Here is a 20,511-nt window from a genome sequence, read left to right on the forward strand (position 1 = left end):
TCAGCTCACACAATTAAATAGACTCTAATATTTATTTATTTATTTAGGGACGCGAGGTTTATTCCCACTAGAAACTAGTTTGATTGTGATTATTTTTCAAGTAGAATCGTATATAATATAATGTGAAAAAAACTGACCTTTCTGATCATTTTAAATATTTGCATAGTAAATAAGTTTTTTAAAGTGTTTGCAATGAATAAGGCCAGTACAGAGATTGTTCTGGAGTCTGTTTTTTTTTTCCTTTTTGGAATTATTACTAGGACTGATTCCTGGGCTTTTAGAAGCACGCCAAAGACTTTATGAGCAAATCGTTAACGCAGAGCAGCACTCAAAAAGTGGAGAAATAGCTGCTATTAAACTGCCACACCGACTGGCGTCTGGCATAAATCATAAGAACAACGAACCATAAATGTAATAATCCCAACACAAGCACATGAAAAAAGCTTCTTTTTTTTTTTTTTCCTTTTCTCTGGGTTTGTGGCAACGCAGAGAATGATGGGAACCCACAATCTCTGGACATGGCGTTTCTCTCCACAGGAGAGTCTGTTATAGAAATACTTTAGACTCTGTACACATTACATCCATGTAGCGACTCTCTGAGGAAAACTGTATTGCTTCATTACAGTACAATCATCAACCACTGCATTACATTACAGTGTGTGACTCTAACCTTGAAGGACAGAGATTGCATTTCCTCATGTGAGACAGAAAGAGGATAAAGACTGAGTTATACAAGTCTGGTAATACTCTGGATTTTTTCTTAAATGTCAACAAACCCCATCAAAACACCAGAACAATGAATTGATACTGACTAGTAATCCAATTATTAAAATAGTCCCCAACAAATGCAGTATTTACTCCTATTTAAAGATGCGACAGCATTTTCTGAGACTGAAAATGGAAAGTACACTCAGTATCGGTGACTCTTTTTTAAAAGTTTACATCACTAGTAAGAACAAATGGGCTCGGGGCTGAGTGCCACAGACAGGGTAGGGAAGTCTGAAAGCAATGAGACAGAATAATGTATTGTTAGTTTTGGTCTTTCCATGGGATTTGTTGATAATAACTCAAGTGTAGAGCACTGCCAGCTATATCCTATAAAGTTCACCCTTTCCACATCCACTCCAAACCTCACAAACTCCACAACAACTGGCCACCATTTTTTTTTTTTTTTTTTTTTTTAAGGTTGAGAGTGAGAAGTAGATGTGCTGAAAGAAGTAAAAGGCAGAAAATTAGGAGAGACAACATGAGGAGCAGAGTGGTGACGGTGGAAAAAGAAAAAGAAGACAAGATGGAGCAAGAGTACTGGCTTTTTTCAGATCATCCATTTTAACTTTTGAGTGTATTTGCATCTCGTCAGAGTGACGGAAGTGTCCTGAGGAACGCAGGAAGAGGAGAGAAAGAGAGGTTCCTACGTGCACATCTCATGATCTGGAATGCAATTTAAAAACAGCAGCTTAAAGCACATCATTTATTAACTACTCTATTCATTCAGATAAATACAGTGCTGTTTAAGTACTACTAATTGTTGCATGTAAGATCTGACATTATTCTGATTACAAAGTACCTGTTACGGTATCTATAGATTAAGACACCAGAGCATCATAAACAAATCACATGTCCATTTAAGGCATGGTGATAGAAAACATTATATTACACAGTGTATAATTAGTTTCAAAGGCCCGAGTGGACTCTGTATCTGGAAAATCCTGTCTCACTTTTGTTCTCGCTCAAATGATTTAAGTACCAGGTAGTAATTACTGAGTATTATTAGTTAATCTACAAGTGCAAGTTCAGTTTAATCATGTGAAATGTTTGGAACACTGAGTAGACGACTGACACGATGGTGTGTTGAGGAGCTATCGTCCCTTCTTAATTCTGAGTCTTTTTCTGGATTGAAAAATGAACAATTCCTCCATCACCGGTTGGCTACTTACATTTTCCCCAAAAATATAATTCATGGGTTATTGTTGGGTGTTGCTTTGTGAATGTGTTACAAGATGAAAACATCAAAATACCACATCCAGAAATTTAGTCGAATCCAGGCAGAAATGCTATGAACAGGAGAGAACAAATCTTCTTGTCGTGTCTTTCTTGTTTGTAATTGAGTTTATAAAGTTGTATTTTCTTAAAACAACTGGGATAACAGCACTCCAAAAATACAAAAAAAATCTCACTCCTATGGCCTCACTTTGTGTTTTTGGAGTGTCGCTATCTTTCAACATTTCCCACTTGTTTTAAAAAACTTGATAAACTCATAAGTTGTTGTTACTTCAGTGGAACACCCAGTTCAGTTGAAAGAAAAGTACTTATTTTGTGTTGGATGTGAAAAAACCTGCCACTGGAGTGAGATGACTTTCACCTGTTTCTTTTCCAAAACAAAGTTGAATTTTTGTGTTTTTAAAATAAGTTTACGTGTACTGGAAATAGGTTAAAATACTTCTGTTATGATGGCAGATTTCTTTCACAAAAAATAAGGATTTCATTATATAAATACAGAGCTGGATGATAGATGGAGAATTCTACGGCGCACCAATTCATCTCCATCTTTTTCCTGCAATAGAGGTTGTAGCTTACGGTTCGATGCCTGTATGACATCAAATTCGTTTGTGACTTTTCCTGATGGCTGAGTGCTAATAAAAAAAAAAAAAAACTTCTGAACCGATCATGTTCTCTGTGTCTGCAGCTAATTGCTATAGAAGAATGACAGTGAACATATTTCATTAGAACCTATGGCATTTTACAGACTCCGAGTCTTTGACGTCCCTTAGGACTCATCTGTGGCTTTGCCCTGGACCTGGTGGTGACTGTTGTTGCAGTGAACCTGTGAGAGCTGCAGGCTGGTGTGGAGGACGGAGCTGAGGCAACACATGGACTCAATCTCCTCAAGGAGGCCTTGATCCTGCACCACAGCTGCCCCGGAGCCTTTACCCTGACCCAGACACAGGCCGAGCCCCAGGAGCCCCTCCTTGGACACCTCTTTCTCCCACGGGACCAGCATAGCTGACTGTCTGTGCTTCGATGGATTCCCCTCACCCTCCAGGTGGCCCTTGCTGCCCTGCCTCTGGAGGGCCTTTTCCTGGTAGTGCCTCACCGTCTCCTTGGACAGCACCTTCCTCCTCAGGACATTGGTGGAGGAGGTCTGGTTCTGGGTCTGGGTCTGGGTCTGAGGAGGCTCCGTGCTGGTTTGGGGGTCTGAGATGGTCCGAGACCGGCCCGCTGGACCAGGAGAACAGTCTGGGTGAGAAACGCTTCCTGGTGAACTTTGGGTGTTAGAGAGAGTGGGAGATGACGGCGTGGGTCTATGGGACAGTACGGGCGAGTAGGAGAAGCGGTGTCCTGGTTGTCGTCCTGAAGGTGAAGTATGAAGGGCTGGGTCAGAATTGGGCTTAGGAGGAAATAACAGGGGTTTGGAGAAATCAGTAGCCTGGTCTGGGGGTGCAGCAGATATGACGGGCACTGGAGGAGCTGTTGCAGGTTTCTTGGACATCTTCATGCTGCTCTTATTGGGCTGTCTGCGCGGGGATGGTGGGAGGTGTTTCCCGTGGACAGCGCTGTCGTCCTGGCCCATATTCCAACCCCCCTGATCCCCAACTCCGCCGCCATCACCTCCACTCTCATCTGCAGGTTTAGACTCGCTGGAAGGTGTCGGTTTGGTCTGCAATAGAACATAAAAGGAAATACCATTAAACAGAAACCTTTATGAAGACACCTGGGTGTCCCCAAAAATCTACCCTCTGTGGGTGAAAACACTATTTCAAGTGTACCTCAACACCAGCTGCTGAGATACACAACTGTTTAAGTGGAGTTGGCACATGCACAGGATTGGTCTACGTCACTAGAAGTTAATATATCAACGAGACATCGAACTTGATTGTCATTATACTGATGTTATGAAGTCCCACACTACCTAATGGAGGTTACTAAATAGTATGTTTGTTCTTCATTGGTTATGGTGTTTTTCTAAACTTTTCACACTCCAGGTGTTAAACTTTGACCTCGATGAAGTAAGAAAGGTTAGTGACATGAGCAACTTGTGTAAAAGTTACTCTGAGTAAATATTAAACAATATTCTGTTATTTATTGATCATGAGGCTGCTCTAAGCATTTAGTTGAACCAACCACTTAAACTGATTAATGTGGTTACTGCTTTGTAATAAGCTGTAATATTTAACGCCTTCAGAACTGTGATAAACTTGAGGGTGATCCCAAATAATCCATTATAAATCTCAAAGGCAACTTTTCACATCAAGTGTTTCTTCAGTTTTAAATAGTCATGGTTATGCTGTAAAAGAAAATGTGCAACATGTCCATATCTGAAGGTAATAAGAGACTTTATGAGGGAGATACATGGAAATACTTGAAGTAAAAAAAAAAAAAAAAGCTTGGGCATGGAACTGAAAGGCTTAATAAATCAAGCAATTGATAAGCTGCACACAAAAGCGATGCATTCTGTAAAGCCGAATTAATTCAACTGAGTGCAGATTTTACGATGACTATTTGCACCCATCTATCCTTAATCCATCAATGTATCATCACATTACTGGTCACACAGTGATACTTTTTTAAATTATGTTTTTGTAATAAGATGTCTCTATAAATAATGATTAGTCCCTCTCAAAATCTCATTTAGTCTTCCTCTCTTGCGTACCGGGGCCTTGTAGTCTAAATCATCCATGGACCTGAAGAAGTCCAGGCTCTTGGCAGCGCTGAGTTTGCCTTGCTCCAGCGTTGTGGTGTTCAGGGAGTCGAGTATTTCCTCCAGCAGATTCATCTGGCCTGAGTGGGAAGAGTCAATGTCGAGCTCCAGCGAGTAGGAATCATCGCTGTCTTCAGTGTAGGAAGGAACATCCCCGCTGTCCTCTGAGGAGATTCTGTGTTTAGAGGAGAAGCGACAGTGACGGGCAGAGTTAAACGCTGGGTCATCTTTCAGAAGATAACTGTGTTTTTAGAGAACATCAAATGCTAATCTTTGCTGTGAACTTTCAAACATAATATTTAATGTACAGTAAATTATGTATTTTTGTCAACAGTTTCTCTGTGATAACTAGAGCCAAAGTAGTTACAGTACATGACTGACATTTCTTTCAACTTACAAAATACTGTATGTCCACTTGGGGGCAGTGTTATCATGAGTAAAAAAAAGATTCAGTCAGCTAGGAAATGCACTTTTCAACAGGCTATCAACTTTTTCTTCATAAAATGAATCAGTCAGCCAGTAATCTTGATATACCTGACATGCATAATTAAAACAACACGAAAATGGCTTCAGTGAAAAAAATACTGAGGGGCAATAGGTCATAAAAGGAGGACTTACTTGCTTGCACTGTCCAGCTCATCATCATCAAGTCCGTAGCCAAGATCTCGAGGGCCCATGCTCATAGGAGACTTGCTGAAGTTATGCTGTTAATGAGAATAACACAGCAAGTGGATGCAGTTAGACAAAAAGACTATGATAAAACAATAAAAGTGGACTCAGGGGGAGCCTCAGCTTAAAGATACAACATGGAGTCTAGACAGAATGTGGTGTTCTGCTGAGGTACAGCTTTTCATAAAAATATGACTTGGGACTCGGTAGAAAAAAGATGCAGGTCTGTGTTTGGTGGGTCCCCATAAGACAGGAGTGCTAGCTTGTTTTAATGAGCCTGAACCCTCAGGGTTGAGACTAAATTTGTCAAATTTGAGTCTGGGGATAAAAATCTTTAATATCCCCTGCAGGGTTTTATCAAACTCAGCATTATATGTGAACTACAAGCTACTTACGCACTGTGAGTTAAGATGAGGGCAATAGCAGAAATCATTTGTATTACAGCACCAGTGCATGTGATTGTATTTGTCACTGCTGCGTGTTGAATGATCAGTGTGTACTGTAGTTGTCTGACACAGTTTAATAAGCCACCTGTGTACCATGTTTAATGGGCGGGTTAAAGAAGAGACAGAAGCTTTACAGAGCAGGGCAGGACTCTCCCCATGGGAGCCCAAATCTGCCCCAGGCCACTTATTAACATGCCTTCCACTACGACGCACATGTTCCTCCCTCACTGCGTGTGCATGTTCGTTTATGTTAATACTATCTTTCACTTTCTAATGTACACTCTTTGCTTTTTGCCCATTTACCTTCTTATATATTGATGCTCACCTTCTATGTCTATTTTTTGGTAATATCTCAAATTGTCTTTCTCTGCGTTTTGTGCACATACAGGCACTCACGGGATACAGTTAAGTTAACATGCTATCACTGCTAACAATCTGTGTGTATGCATGAGTGTGCACTGCAATGTTTTCCCTGTTTTTTGGGTTTTATTTTTTTTTACACTTACTTGGCTCCACCTCTCTTTTTCTCTGCGTGTTTCTTTGTAAACTCACGTTAGCCACATTATCAAAGCCCAACACTGAGAAAAAGGCTCTTTACAACCCTAAAAGTGAGCGGAGCACAGGGGGTGTGTTTAAGAGGTGAGGATGGTAGTGTTTGTGTGCTTGCATTGTGGTTTTGGGTCGCAGGAAAATCAGAGGCACAAAGGTGAAAAATAGTGAGAAACATTTATGGAAAAGAAAACTGAACACAAGACCAAATGAACGAAGGAGGAAGGTAAGGAATGAAAAAGGGAAGGAAGGAAATGTAGAGAGGTGAGGAAAGATTCCTCAAAGCCCCAAAGAATGATGGGAATGGTGGGGGTGGGGTGGGGGTCAGTATTGGAACCGTGAACCAAGCCGGTCTTGATTAGCCGACACAGTGCCAGCCAGACAGGCGGAATGTAACGTGTGGCTGGCCTGGCCTCATTTAGGGCCTGTGTTCGGCCAGGGAAGACACACACGCACACACGCACATGCACGCGCACTCACAGACACACACACAGACACACACACAGACACACATACACACACACACACACACACACACTCTCCCTCTCCTTCTCACATACGCACACTCAAGTCACATACGCACCCTATTACAAAAAACACAAAGAGTTAAAGTGCCATTTTCTCCATAAAAGTCAGCGGAGGAGATGTGTGCAGTAGCCACTTAAGCCTCTCAGCCATCGGGCTAAACACGAACACATGTGGTGGCACTGCTGATTGGCCAAGCTGCTCCCCTTCCATGGTAGCTTGGAGCTATAATGAAAGAGATTTCAGAGGGGCTCAGGCCTGGGATCCCTAAACAGCCTTTAATGGATTCCTGTGTCAGGGCAGTAAATCTGGGGCCAGGCCGACATGCCAGCCAGCCAAAGCGGGCCGGCAGAGCGGAGATGCACCTGTGAGATACTTGGGGAGGGTCGGCTTTAGACAGCAATACTTACAAACACTGCAAACACATGCACTGTATGTTTATGGTGCATGCAGTAATTTAGTCTGTTCATTTGTGCGACAGGGCTGTGTGCAGGGAAGCGGGGCCTCTCTCTGCGTTTAGGTGTTTATTAAAGCAAGGTGAACCCATACACAACCAGACACAGGTCATGAAGCCTGGCCCTCTGATCTCGGTTACAGCTTTGGTGCCGTCTACCTGAGAGGAAGTTCCATAGGGAGCAGTAAATGGATGGTACCTCACTTCACGGCTTTATCAATTTGTCATTCCCTCTCTTCACTGTGACCCTTTAGTGCAGCAGTTAAGATTAAACTATTTACAACAACTGAGCATTTTACGATAGAAGCGCCAAATTTGGCACAGGAGTAGGTTTATATCCTTTTTGCTTTTTGAAAATGGCCAACATATTGTATTCATTTTACTGGTAATGTGAGGTACTAAGTATGTTTTTGTCAGTTACTTAATATACATAATATTACTGCTCCTCCAGAGCTGTCCAAACCAACAAGAGCAGTTAAATCTGAGACCTAAAATTAGATGTACTGTATGCCAATGTAAAAAAAAAAAAAAAAAAAATATAGACTCTTCAAATTTAGACATTCACAATGAGATATTCTCAACCAGAGCAAACAGGTTCTGTGTTAAAGCTGTGACAGCTCTACCACCATCCCATATCTCCCCAGGCCTGACAGGACAGTGGAAAGCATGAAATAGCAGAACAACAGATTATCATACTGCGCCTTCATTAGCTTCTCGCTGTCGGCTAATGGGAATCTGAAAGGTGAAAATGAAAAAGCGATTCTCCCTCCATGCCTTCTCGTCTCCCATTTTCTCCCTCCATCACTCCGCTGTCAGTGACAGATGTCATTGTCTGGCTCTCGCTTCCTTCCTCTCCACCACAAGTGAGACTGTACAGAACGCAGAGAGCGAAAGAGTCAGGAGGAGATACAGCAGAGGAGCAGGCGTCATGAAAATAATAAAAATGGTCAGGGTATTTCAGTAAAACCAGCTCGATCCAGTATTTTGGAAGAGGTAGGGAAGCCTCTTGTGTTTCTTAAATCAAGGAAAAGATTTGACATCTCCGCTTCTCTTGCAAAGTGAACTCCTTTTTACTCTGCAGGAAGCATTTCTTCATTATTTTTATGTTATTTTGTGATTATATTACTTTGGCGTCTGTGTCCCTGAGTATCTGGCTAAAGAAGAAAAAGAATCCTGACTCCCTCCAGTTTCATTGTCAGACGAAAAAAAACAAACACATACTCTCTTTTCTTTAGTTTAAGATTACCAGTCTTCAGTTTTGGATTGTGAGTAAATGAGGGCAGAATGGTTAACAGGACTAAATTATCTTTTATTCTGACCCTTTCATACCTGGACCCTCCAATAAGCAAAAGGTATGAAATATATCTAAGGGGGCTTGAAAAAAGTCTTCAGATTTGATATAACAAATTACATTTCATTTCTGCGGTTATGAGGGGAAAATAGTCATCATCATCCATTTTAGTAGCTGCATTTGGAGAAACAAACTTTCCCCTCCTATTCCCTTCCTTCCCTGCATGACCGGTTATGCGGAACAACTATGCCTCTCTGTGACAGGGCCAAACGCAAGTGGACTTTAATAGCAAGTCTTACATTATACATTTCATATGGTATTTCTGAGTGGGCACTGATCTCACAACTTGGCAGTGTATGTAAAGAGATGCCGGTAAAATGCAAACAAACCTTGGGGAGAGGCAGAGGCTTTGTAGAAGTATGGCCAAGTCTGTGTCTGCCTGTTTAAGAGCTGCTCACTCGAAAGGGGGGGAAAAAAAATAACGTTTGAGGCAAGATCCACTGCGTTTCTGTCCAACTGGCTGTTGCTGAAAGCCCACTTCCTTTTCGCTTAAAACATGAGCCATATAAAAGAAGGAGAATGTGCATTATGCTCATTCTGTTAGACTAAACCAAACTCATCCAGTAAAATCACCAGGTGTCTTTCTGTGAATGGGTGCAGTGCAGTACTGTGACGGTGCCAGGAGATGGCACTTTGGTTTCAGCAAGGAGGCCGTGACTTAGTTACTTGGTGTCTGAAGTGGGGAGAAACTGGGCAAAAGTGAAGACTACAAACGCATACAAATAACCATGTAAACACACACACACACACACACACACACACACACACACACACACACACACACACACACACACACACACAGAGCTATGGACACAGCCACTGTACTTAAAGTTCACTGGGTGCATCATAACTATTGATTTAAAATATTTATCCATAATATTAATCTTACAATGAATATTATATGCTTATTTGAACAATTTTCCATTTTACAATCACATCAAAAACTATTATTATGAATTATGACAAACACGCATAGTATGCTCTATAATCTACAGTAAGTGAATATGTTGTGAAACAGTTATTAGCTATTCAGTTTACTCAGAAAGTATTGCTTTTGCATATTGTCCATATTATAGCATTTTCAATCATGCACTGAATATAATGAACACACAAAGTCTGTGGACTGCATTATGAGCAATACTTCAAGTTAAGTGTTGCTGTATTAAAAATACATATTAGTGTAAGCATGTTCAGAGACACATGATAGTTGTTCAAGCCGAAATCATCAACACACAAATGTGCATTTCCCTGAATACAACACAGACACTTCACAAGTCATGTGTACAGTGTACATATGTGTCCACTGGCCATGAACACATGAGCTGTCTCCCACTGATGGAGCACACACAGATATTCACCCATGCATTCACACACACACACACACACACACACACACACACACACACACATACACACACACACACACACACACACACACACACACACACACAAGTATCCAACAAGTATCTTTGTTGCTCTGGTTTACATCTGTGTTAACTCTCTTCTCTGTTTCCCCTCCACACGGAGCTGAGTGGTGTTTTCCGGGCTGGCATCTTTTCTGCCTCACCAGGTGAAGAGTCCACAGCCTGGGGCTGAGCCCGGCCACAAGCCTGCTGGCTGTCATTGTCCATAACACTGTCCCAACCCCTACTCTCCTCTGCTCTCTTAACAGCTGTCATTCTGTTGCCTCCAACCTGAGGCGAACTGTTTAATGCATGCATGTTTGTGTACATGGGGCACACACACTGAAATACATGCTCATGTACAAAAGGGCTGAGGTACAGACACACTTTCTATTTGCGGATGCTTACAGCACAATACCACATAAAACACGCACACACAAAATATACTAAATCTTACATACAGAATCTCAAAAACAAAAGTGGCACTCACACACAAAACCATCCAGGAGCCAGAACAATGGTTGCTGTTTGTTGTATCAGACGAGAAGTCAGCAGTCCAATTCAGTCTTGTTTTTGTCAAACGAAAGGATTACTCCTACATTCCTAATCAACAAGCTCACCAAACACTACAAATCACCCACATTGCCGGATACGGCTGAAATATGTACGCATATGACAGCAGCACTTTCACTTTGGTACATGTGTTGACTGATCAAATAGAATATGAATTTCATAACTCTGATTATTTTTGCTATGATTAATTAAAAGAAGCTTCTCCAGGATCATTCATTTCATTTCAAGGACAGACTTAGAGGTGTTTGCTAAAAAATGATGAATGATAAAAATGTATCAGGATTTTTCTTTTCTGTCATACACGAGTGGAGAATGTCTTTAATCAGATCACATTTTTTTGTGGCTTCTGATGAAAACGTGTCTGTGAATTTATCTGGCAGATGAAGAGGCATTTGTTTGTCACTTGGTCAAAGGTATGAAGATACAAAGAGGACACAGGGAGGCGGCGTAGCAAAGGACACAATCCACAAGAATATGTCAATATGTCACCTGGTGTATATAATGCTTAATATCTTTTTACTTTGAGAGAGGTGAGGGAGCAGTTTTGTTCCCTTGTGTTTGAATAAGAAGGATCACTGCTCTTGCTTTGATGTCATTTCACATAGGAATCGTAGGATCTTTTTTTTTCTTATTTATAAGATTATATTTTTAAGATTGAAAAATAAAAGCTGTTATTGTCATATGGAGACATATTTGGAATTGTGGATTATATGGACAGAGTCAGGAAGCTGGCTTGTGCACAGAGAGGGACTAGGACATACTGCAAAGACTGAGGAGCTAGAAATAAGGGTAGGCCAAGCAAAGGAGGTCTGTGTGTGGGCATGAGGAGAAGAGGAGCTATGAGGATAAGAGGATAAAGGTGTGGTTTTTTTCATGTTACTTAACCTTTATTTAACCAGGTTAGTCCCACTGAGATCAATTTCTAGTGCAGGGAACACCTGGTCAAGACAGTTGTGGGCAGAACAACAGTATAAAGATTTCATAGGAAGCAATCTCAGGAAAAAAACACAGAAAGGTGACAGACGGAGAGATAAGAGAGTGTGAGAACAATAGCTATGTTTTTTGGGACTGTAATTGAAATATAAATAAGGTGTGCTTTTAACAGTTAGGTAAAAGTAAAGAGTAAAGTGTAGCAGCTTCAGAAAAAAAAAACAGGAAACCTAAAAGGAGCCTTAACTTCATTACATACTTGCCAAATAATTTTTCAATGGTATTTTATAAACAAAAAACATTCTTCCTGACGTTTGTTTTTTCAGAGTTTTTTTTTTCCCACATGCATTTTGAGTTTCTAACTAATGTGCTTTAATTTGTGTAATAAAGACATGAAACCAAGCTATTACGGATATCCTGAAAAACAACAAAACATTGAAAGCATCTCCAGTTTCCTGACAACATTTGTTTGGGAGCAAATGTTTTGAAGAGTTTCAATCTTTCAGGGGTTACTGCATCGACAGGCCATAAATTATCAAGGCTTTCTTGGCTTCTCCATTTTCAGTCTTTTTGACAGAAAAGAATCTTGGATCGACAAGACTTTTCAAAACACACAAAACAGGAGGGTTTGCATGAGGGTTTTACTGTGTATGGGTTGGTATAATATACTGAACCACCCCAACCTGGATTAAGAACTATTAGTAGTTAAGAAGGCGATGTGAAAAGGTAAGAATGTGTTGTGTATAGCTAAAGAGAAACTGATGGACTATATATAAACACTAACAGACAAAACCAGTGCTGTGGGACATGCTATCCCGTGTCCTGCGTGTCCCTCCTCCAGTGGTCCCCAGGGACCCGTTACTGTGGCAATGAACAGGCCTCAGTGGCATGGACAGGGGTGTGAGTGTGTATATATCCTGAATACAGTGCATGTGTGTTTGTGGGTGTGTGCGCACATCAACTGCATGTTAACTTTTAATCTGAGTGTGTGTGTGTGTGTGTGCTGGCCCGTCTTTGTGTGTGCACTAGCTGGGGGGGAGGGTGTCCGAGGAGGCCTTTAGAAAAGCCCTAATTGCCGTTCCTCTCCTCTCCCCGGCCGTCACACCTTCCTCTGTGCTAAGACTTTCCAGCCTCATCACACACACAGGAAACACAACGCTAATTAGAGACAGCACAACCTCTCCTAATCACACTCTTACATGACTGTGACTAAAATGTCAGTGTGTGCATGCAGGCATGTTTTTTTTAGTATTTTTTTTTTTTTTAGACAGAATTTGGAGTCCATTTGCTATTTTTTTTTTTTTCATTTAGCAATAAGAGGTGAAAACGCTCCAGCTGGGATTACAGAGGTATAGATATGCAGTGGGAGATATAACTAGTATCCCTGAGGCTGTATGCATGTGTTTTGTACTGTACAGTGTGCAATTTTAATTACATAAAACTAAACTTCCAACACTAAGAAATATAAGTGAGCATATTCATTTACACTACACTGCAGTGTCTCATAATTTTCTAATGTTCTTAACTCTCCTGATGAATTTATTGATGAATGTGTACTTTGTGAGCGTGCATGTACTTGCTCATCGTATGCCAGCTCTGCACACAACAAAGAAGAAAATGTGCTATCCATTTATGGTGCACAAGCAAATTCTTCAGAGGAAATGCTGACCAGCAGATGAGTTGCTTCTACTGTCCGTGCTGTTCAGAGAAAAATACTGAATGTACATCATGAGTGTGTTGAAAGACAAAAATGCTTATCATTACATTTGGCGCCCTGACAAACTACTGTACTTCTAAGAGTTGCTACAAGAGAGAGAGGGAGAGGGAGAAGGAGAGAAAGAGGAGAGGGATGGAGGTAAAAAAAAAAAAAAAGAAAAACATGGGGATGGAGGAAGGGAAAAAAGAGCAATGGCTGAAAGAGTGAAGAAGTGGAAGACTGCATCCATGTCGGTCCAGTGAAAACTGAGCTCCGGCTTGATAAGTCAGTGTAAATGTTGTTAACTCATTTACTGATGTGAGTCTGTGTGTGTGTGTGTGTGTGTGTGTGTGTGTGTGTGTGTGTGTGTGTGTGTGTGTGTGTAACATACTCGTCTCATCTTCTGCAGTCTCCTTGGAGACAGGCTCTTGGTGCTGGTGGGAGACCCTGCACAGACCGTCATCCCCTCTTCTTCTTCTTCCTGAGAGACAGATGAAGAATGTAAATCTTGAACCAGACCACAAGACATTAAATGCATTTCTCCCTTATATAAATTAATCAATTTCAAATAAAAGAATTTAAGAGATTTCTGAGTTTAATTTAAATGAAGATAATTTTTTCTTACCATCAACAAATCCCATGAAAAGATGAGCTGTAACAAGTATTTTGTATCTAAAGCCTGATACAGCTTATTCCTCTGTGTCATGGACCCAAAGTCTTATAAATAATAATCCATAAACTGTTGCCTGGTGACATGATCCTTCATTTTCACCATAATGAAGGATGTACTTTATCTTAGTCAATCCCACATACGCCGTTCTGTTACTGAGAATACTTAATACTTAATACTCAAATTTGCAGCTGAAATAGACCCGCCCCAAAAAATATATTATTTTGTTCTATTTGAGTGATGTTTGCTTAAAACTACAGTATCATCTTGTTTTTTTTGTTGACTTTTTCAAAATGAAAGTATATATTTGTATTTTTAAAGATTTATGTCTTCAGTAGGAACTAATGGGCTTGGGTCTGACAGCCACAGACACAGTAGTGAAGTCGGAAAGTACTGAGAGGACTAAAGCATTGTTGGTTTTTGTCTTTCATGGGATTTTTTTTGACAATAAGATATATGGTATATCACCAGCCTTATACACTAGCAGGTTACAACAATAATAATCAAGGTAACCAAATCTAATCAGTTTAATTTCATTATGTTTGTGCCTGGGGTCTTTGTGCAGACATCTGCAGCTAGAAGTATCACATTGTAAAAATGCTCTGCAGATTAATTGTGATCCTAAGAAACTTGAATTCATTTGTCTTCTGCCTGCACAGGAAATCTGACTTCAAAATTGGATGGATTTCAGCACCTCTGTTTGCCTGTACTGTGTGTGTGTGTGTGTGTGTATGTGTGTGTGTGTGTGTGTGTTTGTGTGCGCATGCACGGTGCGGAGCGCTGCGTGCTCCTCTTGTTCATCATCAGTGCCCTCTCTCCTCAGTTTCCCACTGACAGATCAAACTGCTATTGCCTTATCAAATCCATCAGGCTTATGGAAACATACACCTCGTTACATTAGCTTTGAGGAAATCACAGGCTCACTGATGAAATATGCAGACAATAAAAGAGAAAGAGGGGCTGGGGCTCGGATGACATGACAGGCCATAGCCAGAGGGGCGCTGGTTAAAAATGTACAGCTTGAACAAAGCGCTAAGCAGGCTTCAACAGTCATTAAAGGCCCCTGCGTCAGAATCACACACTCCATGTAAAGCAGCCTTCCTGTCTGCTTCTATGAGGGGGGTGTGTGTCTATCTGTGTGCCTCAGAACACAATTATGTGTACATGTGTGTATGTATGCTGGTATGAGTGCGTGCATGTGTGTCAGAGAGGTGTGAAGGTCTGCACTGCTCACCCTTGCTTTAAGTCTGCCCTTAATGTCCCGGATGCCCCTCTTGGCATGACTTTTGGCCTAGGTGGAAAAACAACACACACACACACACGCACATGCACACACATACACACACACACGCACGCACACGCACACACACACATACACATACATACACAGACACACACACACACATACACACAGATTACTAATCAAAACATGTTGCATTAACATTCTGCACTGGTTTCATGTAACATCAAGAAATGCTTTGATCCCTGTGGCAAAAACACGGAGACAAAAGGTTGGATAAGAGAGCCTCGCACACTAACAGGAGGCGATAACATGAAAGGGCACCCTGACCACCTATTGTACAGCACATAATGACATGCTACTGCTCATCAAACACCGACTTGTCATGAACAATGCTTCCACTCGCTCCACAACCAATTGCAACAGACACATTTTACGCTAATTTTCATATATTCAAGCATGATGATTCATTTTCTCTAAAGAACCTGCAGAATGTCATGCGAGGTCTATTTCAATGGATTTTTTTTTTTTTTTTTTTACAGACTTGAGGATTCAATTTAATTTACGTACAGTATTGAACAAAGCACTGATGTGGCTGCCTATTAAGCAGTTTTGCAGAAGAACGTACCTTTGTCACAGCTGTGTTGATGAGTGCTCCTCCTCTCTGTAACAGGCACAGACAATTATTTGTCAGACGCATAAAGACGTTTTGAAGGAGTTTCCACACATGTACACACATTCAAACCAATTATTATCAGGTATTTTTACATCAATTATTCATATAGAGAATATATACAGTTTTATATGAGGAGTTTTGCCTTGTCTAATGCATAACCATGGAAAGGTGTTGACTGCCTTAAATCAGACTGATTATTTTATGTAACATTTTGCATACATTTGCAAATCTGTGATGTACAGTAAACTCACCAATATCACAATCAATATTTCTACCACATCACCAACCAACCGAGTAGTCACTCAGGACCAATTTTCAATATCAAAAAATCCAAAACTCCCTCTGCAGCTCAGAATAGCAGTGTAATATCAGTTAAAAAAAAAGAAAAAAAAGTGGTGACATCAGGCAAAGTACCATATCGCTGAGCCATGATAAACTGCACGATTCACGACATTCAGGAGGTTTTTATTTAGAAGCAGAATAAAACAGCGATGGAAGAGACTGTGTGTGATTGATTTCTACTTTGAGTTCTGCAGACTGACTTTATGGTACCCAATATCTCTGTGTGCCTGTCTTCTTTTCTCACTCTGAGTTGCTGCATCTCTCCTTTGGCGTCTCACTCTTTTTCTCACTGTTTGGTCTTTAGTGTAAGCACAAAGCGTCGGCTAAACGGCTAAACAGAGTAAATGGCAGACAGTGTTTCAGAAGTCGGCGGAGGGAGAGGAGGAGAGGGGCCGAGGTGAAGGCCCCTCTTATAGATCCCTGTCAGTCAGGAAATGTGAACTTTAACAAACCTTTGAAGAGCACTCTAGAGAACTAATTCAGCCTTAGCTGACGGCGTGGGGAGAGAGGGAGGGTGAGGGAGAGGGGGAGGGTGAGGGAGAGATGCTCGGTGAGTGAGAGAGCGAGAGACAGAGGGGGAGCTGTGACAGAGATGAAAAGAGGGAGAGAAATAAAGAGAGAAAGGAGAGGAGGAAAGCGACAGAAGGAGATGAAGAAGGAGGGAGCGATCTATGTTCTTGGGTCGGTTCAGCGGAGTAACGCCTGTGTTTGCTGCCAGATCAACATGTCATGTTGGAGGACGTCTTGTCACGTCAAATCACTTCTGTCTCCCTCCCTGTCTGTCTCCACTGTCCTGCTGCACGCGCCGCTTCACACACCAAACTGCACTCAAGCTGGATCTGTACATTCAGACAGCCCCTTCATTCCAAAGGCAACACCAGGACTTCAAACGGAGTCGTGTCAATCACACTTTCAATTAAATATAACTCTGAAATAAAATGAGTGAAACATAAAAAAAGCCATAGATAAAAGCATTTAGGTGTGATATGCACGACATTCTGTGAATACCTTTACAGTGTGCATCCATTGCTGATAAGACCTTGAATTACCTGAAGGGATGTAGAAAATAGGAAATATGAATTATCATTTTGCACTCAAGAGCACAGTATGAACATTGCAAAGCAAAGGTAACTATGGATATTACACTGAGGCACAGTCCTATAGCTATTATTGCGCATTTTAAATTCAAGTCAAATATATTTCTGTATTGATCAGGACAAATGTAGTGACAGAATTAGGGAGTGTGGTTGAAGAAAATAATGATGGTAATAAAACTAAGCTCTGCAATATGTCTTGAGCCTTAATTCTGGTAAAACTCTTTTCAGTAAACTTTCAAAGTGAAAAGTTATTTTCTTCTTTTGTCCCTTTTGCTCTTTAACCAATAATAATAACAATTATAAACTAAAACATTTACTGCTGAAAATTACCTTGAAATAATGGACTTGTGAGGGCAGAATGGAGGATTGTTTAGAGAATATAATTACAGATGACAGTGTGGGTTTGGGTCAAGATCAGAATAGATAAGCCTAATAATATGATGGGTATTTAGCTGCAGCATCTGGATGGCATTTCTTTTCTCTTGTCGTGTAAATATGACTCAGACCTGAGGTGTTACGATCAAAACAACCTAATTTGTCTGAGCAGTCCTGTGGGATTTGTTTCACTCTCAAACTTCTGATGTCTCATGCACAGTCTTCATGTGCAATAATGCCCATTCCTGCCAACATATCATTAATACTGCCGTCAATCTTCTTTTGCCACGGTCAGATTTACATGTCACCCTTTGTATCAGTTCCAATAGAGACTTTTGCTACAAATGTCACTCAGAATGCACGCAGAATATAAAAACCAATTTACTCTGAGAGACTTAGTTTACACTTATTTTAGAGCAGCTGCCAGCAACGTTAACGTATATTAATAATGATTTCATTCTGTTTTTCAAAAGGACAATAAAGTTCATCAGTGCATTCATATTTAAAGCGCCTTATGTGGTCACAGGCATGTTTATTAGACAATGGCAAAGTGACTTAAACAATAAGAAGGACCAGAAATGTTTTCAAATTAACATTTTATAAAAATGTATATAAGAAGACTACAGAATAGTATATAATTTACCAACTTTTTATCCAGTTTATTATTGTGTGACTTGCCTTTTTGTACATGTAACTGGTGTACAGTTTTAAGAGAGAGTTAGATTTTATTTTATTTGGGGAATGGAAGTGTCTTTAAAGGTTGCTCCTTATTTTGTTCACAGTTTTTATATCTTACTGTAGTACAATCATTTCTGCCATTTGCATGAAATATGGCAAATAAATATAATGTGACTAATTGATAGACAGCTCCAGCACTACTCACTTCCACAGAAGCCCCCCTCTGTGATCTCCTCTTCAAACACGTCGGTGAAGCCGCGGCCTGCGTTCAATTTGGCCAGCCGTCCGTCGATGAACTACAACCATAAATTACAACGTGCTTATTAAAGAATGGAGGGGGGATGGGGGGGGTGGTTCGTGACTGTGGGGTGGGGAGGGGGGGTGGGGGCTGTGGGGGGAGGGTGGCCCACTCTCTGTAAACAGACACACAGCCACATACACACAGATTCAAACACTCCAGCCACAGTGGGGTGTTATTAATCCTACCTGACGGAAACTACATCCTAAGATTAGGTGGGTTGCAGGTAATAGGGATTTGGTAATGTGGAGCAGATGAGGGATTAGGGCAGCAGACTACATGCTGCACACTGTCTGAGACATGAGGAAGTTTCATTTCCTCCCTTTGTAACATGGAGCGCATAAAACTCCATCTCATAAATATGGACCTAACAGCCAAGACAGCTACACATTTCATGAGCACAGTCACAAACGCACATAAATATGTTATGCAGGTACAAGCAAACACGCACACAAACATCGACAAACATACCAGAAAATTTGTGATTAACACAATAAAATAACAATCTTAAATTAAGTTGAAATAAGTTGAGAGTTTTTAACAGGCCATGACTGAATAAATCAGGGGAAAACAAAATGATGTCAATAATACATGAAAGGATTTTTTCTTAGCGTTTTGGACCTTTACAAAAGCTCTGGTGCTTTCTCCCAAACACTTTACAGGCTCAGTGATCTGACTGTCCGCTGCATCTTTTTTCTCCGCCCATAAAAATATATATATATATATATATATCATCTTCCTAAATACTGAACATAAATAAAATCTTTGAATTTCGTCAAAACAATTACGTGACTGTAGATCACTCAATCACACACATGGTGCACTGTTTTCTATTAACTAAATCCAACCACATTGACCCACAAGTTGTTGTTAGTTTCCTGTCCCATCGCTTATAATATCAGCAAATCTCTGCGTGGAAAGAATACTTTCCGCTGACATCCGTAGACTCATTTTGGAAAGTGTCTGGTGTAAAAAAACAAGCAGCTGCAGAGAAGTATTTTCCTTTTATTTTCAAGATGCAAGTCTAAGGTCTACTGAAGTTCTGAAAAACAAATTTTTCTAATTTGTGCGCATCTTTGTTCTCAACTTTAAACTTAGATCTGTCCTTTTAATCCATTCAGGGCTTATTTGTGTAGAGGTGTGAGTGAAAAGCAGCCAACAATCAGCGCTGGTGTCATTTGGATTTAAAGCTGAAATTTACCGCATTAATTAACAATCATCACCTCCTACCTTTCAAACAATCTTTTGTGTTTTAAAGAAAAACAACAAATGGTACACTATTCTTTTGAATACAAAGAGTTGACAGCAACACATTGTCAGACATTTTTAACAGAGGCAATCCTACATCCACCTCTGTATCCAAAGTGTAACAACAGTGTAGGTTGTTTTAGGGTGCATGTCCTCAGGGACAGCCCGCTAACTAGCGACCGACACGGTCACCCGCTCCTCTGGTCAGGAGAGCTGGAAACTCATCATTAGATCATTTTAATGAGAGGTGAGACTGCAGGTTCCGACCACTGCTCCGCTACTTGGCTGGCCCAATTAGTGCAGATAATCAACCCAAATCATCACCTAGCCAAAGCCCCCCCCCACCCCCACCCCCCTCGCCATCTCCCTCCACACACCACAGCCAGATTACCTGCCTCACCGTGGGCCTTAATTAGACATTACTCAACAATAGCAGACCATAATCACCACACTCTCACGCACATGCAAACCAACACCAGCAGCCTATCATGCACACGTGCACGTACACAAAAACAAGTACACAAAACATGGGCTAATTTTCTTTGTTTTGAGAGTGAGCCACCAAAAAAATAAATAAATAAATGAATAAGGA

General features: G+C 40.8%; 1 protein-coding gene across 2 annotated transcripts in view; it reads right to left on the reverse strand.

The window, feature by feature from the left end:
- Positions 1 to 229: 229 nt before the first annotated feature.
- Positions 230 to 20,511, reverse strand: part of LOC111223617 (DENN domain-containing protein 1B-like) — a 104,025-nt gene continuing 83,743 nt past the window's right edge. For both annotated transcript variants that reach the window (XM_022747944.1, XM_022747877.1), the window contains 8 exons: positions 18,579 to 18,669; positions 17,232 to 17,272; positions 15,834 to 15,869; positions 15,200 to 15,256; positions 13,687 to 13,776; positions 5,318 to 5,403; positions 4,652 to 4,874; positions 230 to 3,658 (listed from right to left, as the gene is read on the reverse strand). In XM_022747944.1, the coding sequence (XP_022603665.1) occupies positions 2,768 to 3,658; positions 4,652 to 4,874; positions 5,318 to 5,403; positions 13,687 to 13,776; positions 15,200 to 15,256; positions 15,834 to 15,869; positions 17,232 to 17,272; positions 18,579 to 18,669 (1,515 nt within the window). In that variant the 3' untranslated portion in view covers positions 230 to 2,767. The remainder of the gene's footprint in view (positions 3,659 to 4,651; positions 4,875 to 5,317; positions 5,404 to 13,686; positions 13,777 to 15,199; positions 15,257 to 15,833; positions 15,870 to 17,231; positions 17,273 to 18,578; positions 18,670 to 20,511) is intronic.

Source organism: Seriola dumerili, unplaced genomic scaffold (assembly GCF_002260705.1).
Source record: "Seriola dumerili isolate Sdu_G_001 unplaced genomic scaffold, Sdu_1.0 BDQW01000002.1, whole genome shotgun sequence".
Lineage (NCBI taxonomy): Eukaryota > Metazoa > Chordata > Actinopteri > Carangiformes > Carangidae > Seriola > Seriola dumerili.